The sequence below is a fragment of the Ambystoma mexicanum genome, chromosome 7p, assembly GCF_040938575.1.
Source record: "Ambystoma mexicanum isolate Mex_15411 chromosome 7p, UKY_AmexF1_1, whole genome shotgun sequence".
Classification (NCBI taxonomy): Eukaryota; Metazoa; Chordata; class Amphibia; order Caudata; family Ambystomatidae; genus Ambystoma; species Ambystoma mexicanum.
The window spans coordinates 947,253,117-947,271,574 of NC_090939.1; the positions used below are offsets into that span (position 1 = coordinate 947,253,117).

The window sequence follows — 18,458 nt, forward strand, 5'->3', positions numbered from 1 at the left end:
GATGTATGCTAAAAAGCAAGGACCACCAAAGAGTCCAGTTATTTAAAAAGACAATATATCACAACATACAACGACAATCAGTTGAACACTGTATACAAAAACATTTAAATATTAGCAATTGTCAAAGTTCATTTAGGTGGTGTTAGTAAAACAAAGTGACTCCCAATAAGCAGGCATTTGTTTATAATTTCGCACAAAGCCCCCATGGGGAAAGTGTCGCCAGAAGTGACTCTGTTTCCAGCCTTATATACGTCAAACCGCAAGATGATATGCATAAGCTTGTTGTCGCATGGACGTCTAGTAATCCAACTAAGGCTTTCGTCAGGACACCCAAAAGACAACTGGTGTTTGATGTCATGTATTTCACAAGGAATGCTTTATATTAGCCAGTGTATCTAAACAGAAAAACACAAATATATCATTTTTAAAAACCAACTTCATTACGGATGATCATTTAAAAATACTGCCTCATCTTTCTTAATATTTCCAACCATTTCACTCATTGTTACATGTGCATCATAGATATATCGATATTCAATAATAGATATACCACTTGGTGTTATTTGGACCCGATTTGCTTGCCCTAATCTATTTTTCTTCTTTAGTTCGTCTAATAGTAATTTCATTATATTAAAGTCAAAAAATGGCTGATTATATACTCCAAACTGTGGAGCATACGTACGTTAATGTAATCCACAAGAAACAATACCTTATATGTGTATCTGTGTAGTGGTGGTTTCCAACCATAATCATACCTTCATATTTCCTCAAAACCGACGCTCCAAGAAGTATGGGGGCGGTATCTATTTTTTCTGCAACGGATGTGTCCATAGTGACAAAGGAATGCATCAAGTGTCAGCCGGCACCATATCGAGCTGCATTGGAAACAGTGTATACAAGGGAAAGGTGACTATATGTTTCAGCTAGCGTAATTGTTCCAATGGAAAACGAATGGTGGGTATTTACTCCTACCTTCACCTTCCTGCTAAGCCCGTGGGGCTATGTGTTCCCAGATGTGTTTATTCGTGGGTACACTTAGAAAATGCTTCTTGTTACCAAATTGGTATGGGAAGTTCTCTTGTCAAATGCTCTTATAATTCGAGCGTTCTGTGGAAATAAATTCAAAGAAACGACATATAGTGAAGCTGTATAATGAAAAACTCCCTAAGTGAGGCAATGATTATATGACACGGACGCACTTACTTCTATTCAGGCGCGGTTGCAGCGTTTCAAAATCCGTGTGCAGGTACAAACGATCGCTACTCGATCACATGACCTGCCTTGTATTTCTAATACGCTGCGTATTGGTGTCATCGCGACAAGGTGTACGCGGTAAGTGATTGTGATCTAACATGGCGGCCATTGTTAAATGTCCGGAATATTGGTTTCCCACTATAGGGATTAGAATATAAATTGCTCTATCCCAAAACAAGGTACAGTGAAATGGGGATATTTCAGTCTTTTTAAGAGAGGGGAACAGATTGTCTATATTGATGCCCTATTGGTTTAGTAAAGGGGAGTTTTATATGAGGACAAAAATTTTCCACTCTATATATAGATTTAATCCACATTTCAGAGTCCAGTTTGTGGATCCAATTTTGTTCCAACTTTCGCAGTTTTAAGTCCCTATCTCCCCCACCGGGGTGTGCATCCACGGTTTGTAACACATACCATAGTATGTCATTGTAAGAATGTTTCATTTTTTGGTAGTGTTCCACTAGCAGTTTGTCTTTTCTGCCATTTTTTATGCAGGACCGATGTTCTCCTATTCTGGTCCGCACAGTTCTTTTAGTTTTTCCGATATATACAAGACCACATGGGCAAATTATACAATAAATGGCCCATTTTGTTGTACAATTGGTGAAGGCATTTAGTTTCCAAACCAGTTTTCAAATAAATAGTCTTAGTATTTTTGGTATAATTACACATAAGACATTTAGCACATTTATAGTGGCCCACAACTGGGGGGAGACTCCAGAGTGTCGATTGTGTGGGTGAGTTAGTGGGCAATCTAGGATATGTGTGTACCAGTTTGTCTCCAATGTTTTGTAACCGTTTGAAAGCAAAACGGGGGGGAAGAATGGAAAAGGACTCGGTGTTAATCATCTTCCAGTTCTTCAAGATGGTCTTTCTCAGGTTGTTACTCACAGGAGTGAATGATGTTACACAAGTTATTTTGTCCAGTTTGGTGCTATCTTGTTTGGTGAGGCAATCAATCCTCTGAGTGTTGGCCGGCCTTTTATTGGATCGTCTGATGGTACGAGGGGGATATCCTCTTAATTTTAGATTGTTTTTCAATACCTCGCTATGAGTTTTGAAGTCTTGTTTCTCCGAACAGTTACGTCTGATACGTAAAAATTGGGCAAAAGGTAAATTTTCTTTTAGTGATTCCGGATGAAAGCTACCAAAGTGGAGCAAGGTGTTTTTTTGTGTCGGTTTCTTGTATAAACTGGTGCCACTTTGATTATTTGGTCTGCGATATTTCAACAGATCCAGAAAAGAAATGTTTGTGTTGTTAGCTTCACAAGTGAAGTTCAAGGACACCTCACGCTGGTTCAACCAGATTTCAAAGGACTTTAATTCTTCCATTGTGCCTCGCCAGATCATAAAGATATAATCAATATAGCGATACCAAGCTCGGATATTATTTTCAAAAGGATTGTTATCAATATTTCTGATGTTTGTTAATCTGCTTAGAATCACATGCTGTGCATAGTCCGACATCCAGTGGTCACTGCAGACTATTGCATTTTGTTTTTCGTAGTCGAAAAGGGGACGTCGACAAGGCGTGTCTGTAACACTATCCCTATAGTGACGTGCGGTGTACCCACAATCCCTCACGCGTCGAGGTCCCTCAGATTGTTTTTTTCCGCCCAGATATTAGTCGCCTTTACGCAGAGCTCCTCGAGAGACATTGCAAATTCATTTACTCGACCTTTGGTCATTATTTATTAATATATATTTACAAAAGATCCCTCTCTCGACGTAGCTGCGAAGCCTTTTCTCCGCTAAGTAAGAACTTCAACGGCGGGGACGAGACGGAGGAGATCCTTCGGCGCTGCCGAACACGTGGCCTGGCCTCGCCGGCCATAGACAGTAGGGAGAGAGGGGTCGTGGGATATTTCTTGTTTCTCTCTGAGAATGCCTTTCCTTTTCCCCTCCATTTCCCTCGGGGTTGTTATCACAGTGAAATATTTCCTCAGCTATGGAGAGGACACCCTTTAGGTTTTGCCTGCGTTGCAAGGGCAAGCTTACCTGGAAAGACCAGCATAAACGGTGTAACCGTTGCTTGCCCCTCAACCACAAGGAAGACGGCTACGCGGCTTGTCAGCTTCTTACGCCTAAGTCTTTAAAGGACCGCAGGGTCAAAAGGTGGGCGGCCTACGCCATGTCGAGGTCCGATTCCTCAGCCCCCACCGCCGCAAAAAGTGACGAGGAATGTGATAATCCGACATCCGTTATGGAAGTCGTAGACCTCTCTAAGGAGCGCTCCTCGTCTGTCCCCGGCCCCGACAAGTTCGGCTCACGCCCTGCTTATGGGGATGAACACCCCGGCGACACTGACGCACACAAAAAACACTCCCATAAACACATAACCCACGGCTCCTCTTCGTCGAAGACGAAGAAACCATCAGCGCCAATGGAGACGCAGGTTCCACCGGCGTCCTCCTCAGACCGTAAGAGTCTTAAGCCCCCCTCGCAACCGCAGACGCGACCAGCGACTGGGCTTCCCCCAGATAAGGGCGCTACCCCCAAACCGCCAGACGGAGCGCTCTGTCAGAGAGCGCCCGTCACCGTAGAACGCGCGATGCCCGTAACGTCAATACCAGAGCCCTCCACAGACAGATTAGTCGTTGAGAGCCTGGCGAGGATCGTTTCCGCCGATAGCCAGAAGCGGACGGCGAAAGCTGAATACTGCTCAGAAGGCTAGAGAAACGCTGAAAAGGCCTGAAGGAAGCAGGAACTGCCCCCTTCATCTAAAGGGACTCCTAGCCTACCAGAAGGCTTTTCAGACGGTGACGGAGACCTTTCTTCGACGTTACGGGAGAGGTCAAAGCGTTTTCAGGCCAAAGACCCCCCCCCCTACCAGCCCTCCCCTCGGACTGCTCAGGGGTACCTCATGAGACCCTGGAGAGACTCCTTCTGTATGGAGAATATGGAGAGGTTTATGGAGACTCAAAACCTACCACCACCCAAGAGGGCAAGAGAGGGACCTCAGATGGACCCCAGTGCTAAATTCCCTAGGATGTTTAATCCCTCCCAAGTGGATATACATTTATATGACCTCACTGAAGAGGACCCCCACTTTCAGGAGGAGGACGAATTTTTAGGCAACGAAGAGGAACAAAACCTAGAGGAAGAGGGTTTTGAAGAAAATCCAGATATAGGTGGGGGGGGCTTCGGAGAAGACCCAGAGGAAGGTGCTTCATAGCCCTGGCAGTCCCCATCAGCATTTTCAGACCCTGATGTACTAAACCTGTCCCCTCCCGAGAACTCGCCTAATAGGAACACGTCACCTAGACGATCAACCTACATTTAATGCACTACTACGCAAGGCAGCAGCACATTTCGAAATAGACACTGGGGAGATTTCTCCTGACATTGACTTTGTGGAGAAGGTAATCAAGGAGAAACCCCCTGTCAGCCAAACCATTCCCCTCCTCGCCTCAGTAAGGAGACGAATTATCCCTTCACTATCTACACCCGCGTTTGTCAGAGGGGTCAACCCGAGGATAGAAAAACTATTCAGTCCCTCCCCTTCAGACCCGTTGTACGTCAGGGGCCACTCTGTACCAGACTCCCTAGTGGTGACAAATACAAGGAAAAGAGCAGGGGTCCCGCTGTCTACCAGCGAAGCACCACCAGATAAGGAGGGCAAAAAATTGTATGCCCTGGGGAAGAGGATCACAGCCTCTGCTGCTTTTTCCGCAAGGATTGCAAACAACAATTCCTTGCTAGCAAGTTACGCAGACGCACAATGGAGCAAGCTATGTAACGACGCCGAGGAGGTACCAGAACCCCTACGTACACGCCTTCTGGCCACGATTACTGAAGGGACCCTAGTCAACCAAAGCATTGTGAAAAACACTCTGGATGCTGCAGAAACGGCTGGCCGTTCCCTAGTCCAAGGTATACTCCTCAAACGCCATGTCTGGCTGCGTAATTCGGGGTTTAAACCTGAAACACAAGCATCTCTAATCAACAAGCCTATAGAAGATGCCAACCTCTTTGGAAAGGCGGTTGATGAGGCACTAGAAACGGCAAAGAAAGAGTTTGACACCATCAAAACCCTAGACCAGATTTCTAGGCCTCCTAACAAACGTGGCTATGGCAATAGGCGCTTTTTCGAGGCCAACGCCAGCAGCAAAATCAGCAGCAGCAATACTCTGCAAACAACTGGTCCTCTAACCAAGGCACCAGTGGCCAATACAACCAGAGAGGACAACGCCGTGGCAAAGGGAGAGGTCGGGGTTCTACCCCTAGAGGTTCCCAAGCCAACAACACCAAATGACTCGAAGATTCGGGTCCCCTCCCATGCATCGCTGGTCGGGGGCCGGTTAACATCCTTTCTTCTAGCATGGGAGGAAATAACTTCAGACCGCTGGGTACTATCAACCATAGCCCGCGGCTACTGTATAGAATTCAACAGTTCCCCAACATACAGACCCCCAAGGGGACGAAGCATGAAACCAGAACACCTCGCCATCCTTCTACAAGAAGTGGACCAGCTACTGGAAAAAGGAGCTATAGAGGTCGTGCCTCTATCTCAGGTAACGGAAGGTATTTATTCAGTGTACTTCCTTGTACTCCAAAAGGACTTAACCATGCGCCCTGTATTAGATCTGCGCGAACAAATTTGTCAAACCTCAAAAGTTTTGTATGGTGACCTTACAGGAAGTGATCCCCCTGCTATCACAAGGAGATTACATGACAGCACTGGACATGCAAGATCCATACTTTCATATTTTAATGTTGCCAGCGCACATAAAATAACTCAGGTTCATGATAGAGGGCAAACACTACCAGTTCAGAGTGCTACCCTTCGGGATAGCATCAGCACCGAGGGTATTCACGAAAGTACTGGCAGTGGCCCACCTGCCAGGTTGTCCATCCCAGTATACCCTTACCTCGACGATTGACTCATAACAGGGGATTCTTACGAAACATGCTTCTCAAATACCCAAAAGACTGTAGACCTTTTGTTCCAACTGGGCTCCTCCATCAACGAGAAGTCCAGCCTAGACCCCAGCCAAGTCAAACAATTCCTAGGAGCTCTAATTCGAACAAAGGACGGCCTTGTCTTCCCCTCCAACGAGAGGATCCAAAACATGCTGTTTCAGATCTCTCAATATGTAGCAGGTCGAGAGGTGACGGTACGCAAAGCAACGCGATTGCTAGGAATGATGGCGTCATGTATTTATTTGGTACCCCGCGCGCGCCTGCGCATGCGCCCAATGCAAGAGTGGCTCAACAGCCAGTGATGTCAGGCCAGCGGACAATGGGACGATCTAGTGGTCGTCTCGCAGGCCTTGGTTCTCTCGCTACGGTGGTGGTCAAAGGAAAACCTGGTAATAGGGAAACCATTCGCCACCCCCGCAGTGGAAGCCACTCTAACCACAGACGCATCCCTTACAGGATGGGGGGCTCGCCTATCCCATCAGACTGCTCACGCAGTTTGGACTCCGAGCGTAGCTTCCAAGCACATAAACTTATTGGAGCTACTTGCTGTGTTCAAGGCACTAAAAGCCTTCCAGACACCCCTACAAGCGAAGACAGTGACGGTCCTCACGGACAGCACCACAGCCATGTACTACCTCAACAAACAAGGGGGCACTCACTCTCAAGGACTGTCCAAGCTGTCCCAGAACATCTGGAAGTGGGCTCTCAAACACATGTTCCTACTGTCACCGCATGTACCAGGGGAACTCGATCTGCTAGCAGACGAACTAAGCAGAGACTTCCCTCTGCCCTCAGAGTACGAATGGCGTTTACACGAAGACATCGTCTTCAACGTTTTCACACAATGGGGATTCCCAGAAATAGACCTGTTCACAACCCTGGAGAACTCACAATGCCTAGATTACGCCTCCAGGTACCCCCAGAACCAATCCAAGGGGAACGGTCTATCGATTCCATGGTCAGGGAAATTTTTTTACGCCCCCCCCCCCCCGACTCCCCTTCTCAACAAGATTGTGCACAAGATGCACCAGGAACAAGTTACCATGATACTAGTGGACCCTATGTGGGCCCGGCAGCCATGGTTCACTCACCTGATGGAGATGTCTCTATCTCCTCCAGTGAAACTTCCCTGCCCGTACAACATGCTGTCACAGGACAAGGGCAGGACACTGCATCCATGCCCTCAGACCATGAATTTAGCAGCCTGGCTCCTGAGATCATAGAATTTGGACATTTACAACTCCCGCAGAGATGCATGGACATCCTCAGGGAGGCTAGAAAGCCTAACACTCGTCACTGTTATTCTAGCAAATGGAAGAGATTTGTCATCTGGTGTAGAGGAAGAAACATCAACCCTGTTGACTGCTCTCCCACACAAATTGTTCTGTACCTGACCCATTTACTGGACTGAGGTCTGGTATTCAATTCTATTAAAGTCCACCTAGCGGCACTTTCTGCATACACCACTTCCCAACTTAAAGGGTCATGGTGGAGAGTCCCAGTTATTAAAGCCTTTATGGAGGGAGTAAAGAGAATACACCCTCTGATAGCAAACCCAGCTCTCGGCTGGGACCTAAATGTGGTACTTACCAGGCTCATGGGCTCACCATTTGAACCCATGCACAAGGCAACTCTTAAAGACCTCACTCTTAAGACCGCCTTCCTAATAGCTATCACCTCCATTAGGAGAGTAAGTGAACTACAGGCTCTTTCTGTTCTTGACCCCTTTGTAACAGTTCACAAAGATAAGGTGGTTCTACGCACACACCCAAGGTTTGCACCGAAATTCATCTCGAAATTCCATGTCAACCAGTCAATAGAACTACCAACATTCTTTCAAAACCCTTCAAATTTGGGAGAAAAAAGCCTGCATACACTTGATGTGCACAGAGCTGTCGTGTTTTATATGGTAAGAACTAGACCACTGAGAAAGACTAATCAGTTATTTGTCTCGGTGGCAGCAGGAAGAGAAGGAGATGCACTCTCAAAGTCCACTATATCTAGATGGATTGTTCAATGCATCACTCTCGGTTTCTCTCTTGCTAAGAGAGAACTACCCTTCAAGCCAAGAGCACACTCTACTCGAGGCACTGGGACATCCATAGCATTCATTGCAAATGTTCCCCTTGAGTACATTTGCAAAGCGGCAACCTGGACTTCTGTACACACCTTTACAAAACACTACTGTCTAGATGCCCACTCTAGATCTGATTCCCAGGTGGGACAAGCAGTATTAAGACATCTTTTCTCTACTGTTCCTTCTCACAACCCACCTCCAACTCCGGGTACTGCTCGCTAGTCTATGCACAGCATGTGATTCTAAGCAGATTAACAAACATCAGAAGACAATGCATTACTTACCGTAAAAGCATTTCTGATGGTTGTATCTGCTTAGATTTACATGCGCCCACCCTTCCTCCCCGCTCGGATGGAAGGAACATAGACATCTTTTTATATCTCTCTTTTCTGTACTCACTCACGTCTAGAAGGCTCCCTGAGGGCAGAAAAAATACAAACAGAGGCACCTCTACGCGTGAGGGATTGTGGGTACACCCCAAGTCACTATAGGGATAGTGTTACAGACACGCCTTGTCGACGTCCCCTTTTCGACTACGAAAAACAAAATGCAATACTCCGCAGTGACCACTGGATGTCAGACTATGCACAGCATGTGAAACTAAGCAGATACAACCATCAGAAATGCTTTTACGGTAAGTAATGCATTGTCCTGCATGATTTTTCTCAAAGTGATCCATATATAAATTAGCCAGATCAGGGGCAAAAGTTTCCCCCATGCTGGTACCGTTCAGCTGTTGAAAGAAAGAATTCTCATGGATAAAGACATTTTTCATCAAGGCAATATGGATACATTCAGCTATAAAAGCTGAGGGATGTCGTTTACCTGCCCGTGTTTCAAGCAGTACTAACATAAGCTTTATGCATTCCATCTGTGGTATGTTCGTGTAGAGAGATGTTATATCAACTGTGCTGAAAATATCCTCGGAATGAATTGTGAGTGAATCCAAAATTTTTATCATTGCAGTCGAGTCTTGTATAAATGATTTCATTTGATTCAAGAACGGTCTCCGGAACACATCGGCATATACGGACAGGGGTTCTAACAGTGAGCCAATGGCTGACACTATCGGTCGCCCCGGAGGGGTAGTCACATGCTTATGTATCTTGGGCAAACAATAGAAGGCCGGGGTGACTGAATTTTTATTGATCAGGAAAAGTTTTTCTTCATCATTGATCCACCCTTGATCTGCCGCATATGTAACCAGGCTGACTATTTCTTCCATGATTTTCGACGTCGGATTTGATGGAATGAGTTTGTACACTAAAGGGTCAGATAGTTGTTTATCCACCTCATTTTTATAGAGGTCAGAACCCCAAAGCACAATCCCTCCTCCTTTATCAGCCGGCTTTATTATGAAAAGGGGCTTAGATTCCAAATTTTTCAAAGCTAGGTGTTCTGATTTAGAGAGATTATCTCGGCATTTGTTTTTATTAGCACATAGAAATTTCATTTCTCTCAAGATCTTGTTTTCAAAAGCTAATATTTCCGGGGATACCATAGAGGATAATGGTGTAAATTTGGAGGGAGGTTTTTTTCCCGATCTATTGTCCTTATCGGGTACTGGGTCGTTTTTGTCATGGAAGAAATATCTAAGTCTGATCATACGGAAAAAATTGCGCATTTCAACCTCTGTTTGAAAAGTGTCTGCTCTTGACACAGGAACAAAGGATAACCCTTTAGACAGAACTTGTATTTCGTCTGGCAATAGTGTATGTTTGCTCAGATTGACGATGGGAGTCACCAGGTTTGTGTCCGGATCCATTTCCCGGTGCGCATGGCATGGTTGCCCCACTGTCTGTTTCTTCCCCGATTTCCCCGTCGTTGAAAAAACTGATGTTGTCCCCTTTGAGGTTGGATAGTTCCACTAGCATTTGGGGCATTTACAGAGCTGTCTGAATCGCTACTGTTGGAGGAATTGGAGAAACTTAAAAACTTTCTATTTCTTTGTGGTCTTGACTACGACTGCCCATTCCAACTGGTCTGGTTAGGGTTATATTGTTGAAAGAAACCCGGAACTAGATAAGGATATGTAATTTCTTCTTTGTAATTGGCAATATCCTTTAGTTTCCAGATCTTTTTGTCTAATGTCAAAGTTTGAAATTTTGACATTTCTGTGTTCATTTTTTCAAGTGCAGATTTAGCCTCTGGGATACTTGAATCCGCTATTCTCTAAAGTATCAATGTCTTCCTGTTGTTTATGCATGTGGAAATTAATCTGAAAAAACAAGTTATTGCTTTAAGTATTGTAGTGGCAGTTGGTATTCACCTATGGGTGTTACCTTTTGCACCATTCAAAAACGCCTACATCAAGCCCCTGCTCCAAAATCCCTCACTCAGCTCCCTTGTCCTGACCAATTATGAACCCATAATAACTAACCGACCGAGCAGCATACTCACAACTATATCATTTTACAGAAACCAACCAGATCTGTTACTCTTCCCAATCCGGCTTCAGACCCCTGGGAGGAACTGAATTGTGCCTTGTCTACATCGGGGATGATCTCAAAAGACACTCTGACACAGAAGACTGTGCCGCCCTAATCTTACTTGACCTCTCAGCAGCCTTCAACACCATTGACCTACTCCTCACTGATGACGCCCAACAAGGCTGAAACATGTCTGGGGGTGCTTGTGGTCTCATGCAGAATGGATGTGACCTAGCACTTCGGGCTGGACTGCTCCTTTTGGGGTAGGACCAAGCCTGATTTGCATATGGATTTTCCCCTTCTGTAATGGCTTGGCAGGCTGAAAAACGATGGTCTGGAGGGTTGCCCAGAGCTTTCCCCGTGGTTATGATTCATTCAAAACCTTCCAGCCATCACATTTCTGTTTCACTCCACCCCAATGGACAGACTACACACTCTTGGCATAAGGGACGCAGCTCTTAGTGGACATCCTCCTTCCTTTCCAACAGATTCCAAATAGTACACATGCCTCCTTTCTCCTTGACTATCCGTCCGGTCGCCCATGGAGTGCCGTGCCTCTGTCCTGTGGTGGGTCAGAAAAAGGAGGCAAGACACTTGAGGGACATTTTTACTGGTGTTTATTAAAATATTAAGGATAAGGCCTATGCTTCCCTATTGGTAAAGGGGTATCCCTGCCTATAAAAAAATAACTAAAGGTGCTAGTCAGTCGTCCACTGTCCAAAACTAGTTCTACCTGACCCTACCACTATCTTAACTAACTTGAATTACATTAGGAGACTGTCTTTTATGGCAATGTCTTATTTACTCCGAAGTTCTCCATTGTGATATCTTTAAATAGTCTCTTGCCACTATCTTGATATGTTCATGTAACTCTTTCACAATACACTTTGGTTTTATCCTCTGTTTAGGTACAGTTTTTAGACTCTCCTTTTTAGCATTCTATTTTATACTTATCTAGGCGTGTATGCCTTTCTGACTTGTGTAACCCAGGGCTACTTGAGTTGGGTATATTTTCTTGTGACTTTACCTCCCCCCTCTCCTGGGGTTGCTCCATTGGATTATCGATACTTTTATATGGTTCCCCTGATTTCACTTCAAATTCATATTTATAAAATTCTCTCTCTGGTTTGCTCCTCTTTACTTCGCAAACCATGGGGTACGTTCTCCTCTTCCCATGGTGTTTGTGCCCAGTTCTCAATGACTTTCAGGCATATTCATTGGTCTTTTTCTTGCAGTAACACAGTTCCACTTAAATGGCTTTATGTTCAGTATCTCGTTAGTTTCACTGGGACGGGTTTCTCCCATTCCATAATGTTTCCCCCAGCCGGCCTCCCGGTTCTCCTGCTCTCCATGTTAGTATCTGCAGGGGAATGTTATCAGGCTCAGCGATCGCTCGAGCTCTCTTCCTCTGCTTTGGTTCTCGTGCTTCCCAATGTTGGTGTCCCGACCTCTGTTCATTCTCTCTTGCGACCATGTATTGGTGCGTGTAGCAGGGTGTATTGTTGACTCCCCAGCTGGGTGGTTTTGACGCTGTTTGACATGCACACGGCCCACCACGAAGTTGTCGTGGTCACGCCACCACCGTGATTAGGACACCCTCTGCCTCGGCTTCTCTCTCTACCCAAAAACGCTTTGCTTCCAGTGTTTTCCTCTGGCATTCAGGACTTCTCTGACTCGCAGGCTCCGCAACTTTCCTTGGCTCCGCCTCCAATAGGCATCATGCTGTCAGGGGACTTCCCCAGCTTATGCTCGTCTCTCTCCTAGGCATGCTGTCCGTCCTTAGTCTACTAGTCTCCGTTATATGTACGTCGCTCTCCTTACAGAGACAGATCCTTTTCTTTGTATATAATGATGTATTTTAGTTTGTCTTCATCCAAATCTCTGGATCTGATAATGTTCTTCATATCTGATAGTCCCATATATGCTTCTATGGTGGATAATCTAGGGAGTTCCTCACAGGAACGGGAGTCCTTGTCCTCTAAGGGTCTCTTCCCAGTAACGTCACACTTGCCTAGACCTCCAGGGAGGGTCTTGCAGAGTGGGCTCACCCCCCTAGCCTTAAAGGGGAGGCTCCCCCTTGGGTGGAACGGACGAATCCTTGATTTGTCACAGTCCCCTTTGCTGTTTAACCTCTACCTAACACGCCTTCCCGCACTCATCCAATCCCATGGCCTATCCTGTTATAATTACACAGACCACACCCAAATCGTCTTCAAAATCCCAAACGACCACTCTTCTTCCTCCTGTGATTTCTCAAAACGTCTCTCAGAAGACACTGGATGACTGCCATCTAACTCCTACTCAACCAAGGCAAAACCAACGCACCCCACGGCCGCCCTCTCCTCCAGATCCACTGCCCACGACCTCCAACACAGTAAAAATGCTCCGATGCTTTATGGACGCTGACTTGACCCTATCACATCAGCTCTGCGACAAAAAACTGCTACCTACACATTTGCATTCTCTGCCGTCTTTTACCCTATATGACTTTCCCACACACAGCCTCCGCGATCGTTGCTATCATTCTTTTATGCTTAGACTATGCGTCACAGCTAAGACATTTCCCAATGGGTACAAAACATCGCTGCAAGGCTCCTCCTAGCCCTAGGTCCTAGAGAACACATGACACCGCCCTTCGTATCCTTAGATCAGGCGACAATCCACCTTCAAGGCAATGTGCATCACACCCCAAGCTCTCCACAACATAGGACCGGAATACCTGCAGCATAAACGTGCACGCTACAGGCCAAACAGATACCTCAGATATGACGCAGGACTTCTCGTCATTCCAGTGACAAAATCATCACAAATGGTCTTTGGCATACGGCACCTTTAGATTGTTTGTGTGACTATGACAGTGGAGTTATTGATTATGATAGCATCCCTAAGGGCAGTGAAAACTCAGACCACAAGCAACGTAAAATTATGGGGAATAGAAAATGTATATATTAATAGCACCACCCTGAAATTTATTAAAACTAAATAAAAATATTTGTAAAATGCACAGTTAATAAACAAAGCAAAGAGGAACTTAAACAAGAGACTATTTTTAACTTTCTTTGACCATCCTTTCAGAAAGTATTTAATCATGTAGTCTTTGTGGTGTATTCCATTTCAGGCATGTCTGTGGCAATATTTTTTGAGTGATTTGGTAGAGTGGATGTTTAGGATTGGCACAGTACTGTTAGACGCATATATATATATATATATATATATATATATATATATATATATATATGCACACACCAAACATCAAAGGTAAACCTATGTAATGATACATTTTACAATTTATTATTTGTGACTGTACAACATTAGGGGCATAGTTTTTCAATCTCCTTTGTCCAATGTTTTTTTTTTCTTAGTATTATTAAAGGACGAGTGTCCCTGCCTATACCAAGGATTAATACTGTTGTGCACATCATTTTATAAGGTAACATTATGTCAAAGGACGTGCTTATATTGACCTGTTGAGCCAAATGAAAATCTGCCACAGTCTACTTTCTTGAGTTTTATGGCTGATGAATCATATTTGCTCATTGTTGACACAGGTGATAAGGTGGCATAGAGGCGGTATCTTTTCAGATTTGGGTTTAAGCAATGCTATGTTTTTAACATTTTGTTAGGTGTGTAATTTTTTTTATTTTTTTGCTTGACAAATTCAACAAGCCCCCAGTTTTGTTCTTTCCATGCAGGTGGCACAGTAGATATTGTGGAGAGTGACTCTGAGCTTGATCACGGGGTTGAATTGCTGGAGAAAAACACAGTTGGACGCGTATCTCGAGAAAAATTGGTTTACATGACTGTGAATGATGGCCAACATGAAGATGAAGATTTAGGCAAGTACCTTGGTTTAGAACAAAATGATCTAATTGACCCAGGATTTTTTTGAATGCACAACCCTGACATTTCTAAAAGAGCATTGGAAGTGAGCCTCAGCATCGGTTCCATGTCAATTCATTGCGGGATGTTCTTTCGCGGGGTGTTTTACCGCAGATTTGTTTATGAAAAAACTCATCAAATTTTTATTATTTTATTATTTTTGGGGGGTGCCCCTAAACCCTCCATCCCTTTTTAATTATTTATATATTCCAGAACACCCAATTTATATTTTTTTCTAACCTCCCCAAAAAATGTGATTTGCGGTTAAAAAAAAAACACAAAAAAACATCCCACCGTCGTACCCTCAGCATCAACTCCTGATATAGAAAATAAGGGAACAATTGTGTATCTTAATATTAAATCTGATCCTTTCACTTTCCAAACTAGTGGGTTCAGAACTGTCATTTGCCATACACCTTTAAAGATTTGAAAACCGAAAACCGGGATCAGTGTGTTTGCTGCTTTTGGCCTGCCCCATGCATCCTTGCTTGTCTCCTTCTAACTAATGGCTAAAAAGGATAGAAAAGTTTTTTTTTTTTTTTGTGTGTGTGTGTCCTTGCCCGATTCCTTGCCTTAGTTCTTTTTTTGTGTTGCAAGATTTTTTTATCCATTATGTTTTTCCTTCTTGTTGATTTGTTGATGTTCTGGCCTTTTCTTGCTTTCGACGTTTTGTTGGTTTCAACGTGAGGTTGTTTCCCTCTACAGGGATCTATCGCAGTGCTTTGGAATCTGTTCCAGACACCTTCCAGCTGAACACCCTTGGGACGAAATGAAGAAGACTTCTCTGGAGCAGGCGACACTGGGAACCTCCAGGAAGCAAATAAGACAGATTGCAACAGGATTTACCATGGTCGAGCTGTGGCAGCCTATTTTCAATGGACGAATGAAGGAACAGGTCCTGCATGCCTTCCATTGATGCAAAAAGGCTGAAATGCAGGCGCATGCATCGGTATCCCTACCAAAAATATCACCGTACATATGGCCGTTTGTCTCGCCATAGGCGATATTTTTGGGGAGGATATTTTGTGGGAGTGGGAGTTGCGGGGGTGTCAACTGCACATTTTAAAATAATGCAGGGGTTGCGGGGGTGTCCCCCGCAGGATCCATGGGTCAATATCGCCGCACAAATATGGTGATATTTTTGTATTGCGACATTTTTGCAGGGATATTAACACATGGAACCATGCATCTTGTAGTTCGAGCTGAAGTTTCTCTAAGTTCCAAGGATGTACTCGTAAAAGCGACATCTGCAGCAAAGTATCCCAGGATAGAGTTGATCAGTTCACCAATTGGGACACTTTTGAATACTCAGAATGCACAGAGCCTCGAGCAGGGGGTCGAGATTGGTTGTTCCCACAGTTCCAGGTGTCGAACCACTGTCAAGTGTCTTCATCACATCAGGCAAAGGAGCAGGGCTTCAACAGGACTTTACTGGAGTTGATGCTGTTCAGCTGCAAAATTCATCCTCGGGTCATCAGCGGCTGCACTTCTTCGTTGGGTTGTCCAATGATCATCTGTGAATGGCTGCTGGAGTCTTCCTTTTATCCAACATTCAGAGTTGAAGGTTGCCCAGGTCCACGAATGGTATAGCCACTGGCCACACAATCTGCCCAGCAACAGAGATTCAGATAATCAAGATGCGGACTGAGACCACACAGTCCTAGCCCCCACCTGGCCACACACACAGACCACCCCTTTACCTGTTAAAGCAGCAGCTTTCCACAGGAAAGGGCATTCTATATCATGCATTTACCCCCCCTGACAGAGCAGGAAGAATGCCAAAAAGCAATATGGCCAATGGACAGGCTAACATTCCTGTGGTACAGACATTTTAGAGTGCTAGGCACGCTTAGTTTGCGGTAATTGAAAATGTGCACCAGGGAAACGTTTCAAACATTGTTGGAAAATATTCACTGCCATCAGCCCATCCTGGACATTTTGTATTTGTAACACAAAAGTTACAAAAGAAAAAATGTTACAAAAGAAAGAATCATAAGGATACAAAGTATCCTAACCGCACTTCACTTTAGGGTGATGTGTGCAGTTGTAAAAATACAAGAAATCAATAAAGAGAGACGCAGTCTCTCAGAACTAATGGTCGTATGGACTATCAGTCTCCCCATAAAAATAAGCACAAATCAAGAGAAGTAAAGGCTTTTGTTAGTTTCAAAAAGTAAGGTCCAAACAAAGTGAAAAAGGATATCCCAGAAATATGTGGTAGGAAACCAGCAAAAACAATTCTAATAATCAATGCCTTAATTAAAGCATGAGGTCAGTGAGGACACAATGTAGCCTCTACCCAATAGAGTACAGGTGGTTCAAGACTTTGAGCCCACTTCAACCCACACCCAGCACTGAGGGGAGCTCGGAGATATGTAGCTCCTTCTTGTAGCATAGACGAGCCTGGTTAGCTTGACCTCTACATCTACCAGGAGCTACCTTTGGCTTAAAAGGCCTTCTGATGCCGAACAGGCACACCCAGTGCTCCAGATAAGATTTTGAAGTGGGAGTATTTTACTTTCTATTTTTTAAAGTTGGGAGTAGAATTAGGGGGTAGAAATGTACGTTGAATTCCCAATGGGAGTATTTTATGAGCAAATAAAAATGTTTTAACTGAGAAACTGACACCCAGTTTGAATACGGATTAAAAGATACATGTTCACTTTTTCCGATCACGCAGTAATAATAGTTTCTTACTGTGCTACTATGTGCACTGATGGTCCAAACATATCCATGGAGTTGTGCGAGTGAAAGCAGTGGCACATGGTCATATGCATCCGTTTCCCATTTTTTTACTCCCTATTTTCATTTTTTGGGAGTATTTGCCTATATTTAGAGAGTCAAAGTGGCAGATACACCCCTTATCTGTAGGGCTGGGCACACCTGTGTGAACTTAACTGTGCATTTGGGAGAATCTATAAATAAACATTACATGACATTTAAAACAGAAGGGGACATAAATAATGGACAAATGATACGTTTGCATCTTATGTCGATGTTAGATTTGCAGAATTCTGTGTAAAAGCTCCTTGTTCCTCAGTGGTAGCTCCTGGTCACTGGGTATTGCTGGATACTGTGAGGTCATAAATGAGAGGTGGACACAAAATTTTAATGTTTTCGACATTAGACATTTTATTAAAATAAAAGGGGTTGGATAGAGGCCTTTCTCTCCCTATCCTAAAGAGAGTTTCCCTGCCTATGAAATCCAAACTAAAGATCCATCTGTGTCTCGTCTTTAAAATTAGGCAAACTGTTCTTGTGTCCAAAACATATCTGACCCTCTCACTAAAAATGAATAACAAAAGGTGCATGGTAAATGTCTCTGCTTCAGATTCAGCCAAAACGTGTGCAAAAACTAAGTATATACATTCTGCAAAACAATCCTTGCATCCAAGTGATGATTCAGTTCCGCTGAATTGTCTCGTGTAGAATATTAACAGTCTCCTGTTCAAACAATGTTTCTTTAAGATTAGTAGAAATGTCTCCTCCACATAGCACTTTCTTAAGGATGATAAAGTACATTTTCAAAGCGATGGTGTTTGTAAGGATGGCAAACATATCTCTTCTAAACAGCAACCAAAAGTAATAGTGGTTTAACACTTTCTTAAGGATGATGAGAAAAAAGTATTTTCCAAACAATGGTTCCTTAAGAGTAGTAGAAATGTCTCACTTTCTTAAGAATGATGAAAATTATATTTTCCCAGCAATGATGTTTTAAATGATGGCAAACGTGTCTCTTCTACACAGCAAGCTCTTAAAGATGATCTCCTGGTATACTCTCCTGCCAGAAACCCTTTTCACAGTATAACACAGTTGTACTCCTTCACTGTTTATACATTATTGGCTTCAGTGTTTACGTGTTCCAACTTCATATATGAAGACTTCTTCAAGTT

General features: G+C 44.1%; 1 protein-coding gene across 5 annotated transcripts in view; it reads left to right on the top strand.

The window, feature by feature from the left end:
- Positions 1–18,458, top strand: part of ZFX (zinc finger protein X-linked) — a 318,074-nt gene that overhangs the window by 209,281 nt on the left and 90,335 nt on the right. For all 5 annotated transcript variants that reach the window (XM_069637285.1, XM_069637286.1, XM_069637288.1 and 2 more), the window contains one exon: positions 14,379–14,522. In XM_069637285.1, coding sequence (XP_069493386.1) covers positions 14,379–14,522 — 144 coding nt within the window. The remainder of the gene's footprint in view (positions 1–14,378; positions 14,523–18,458) is intronic.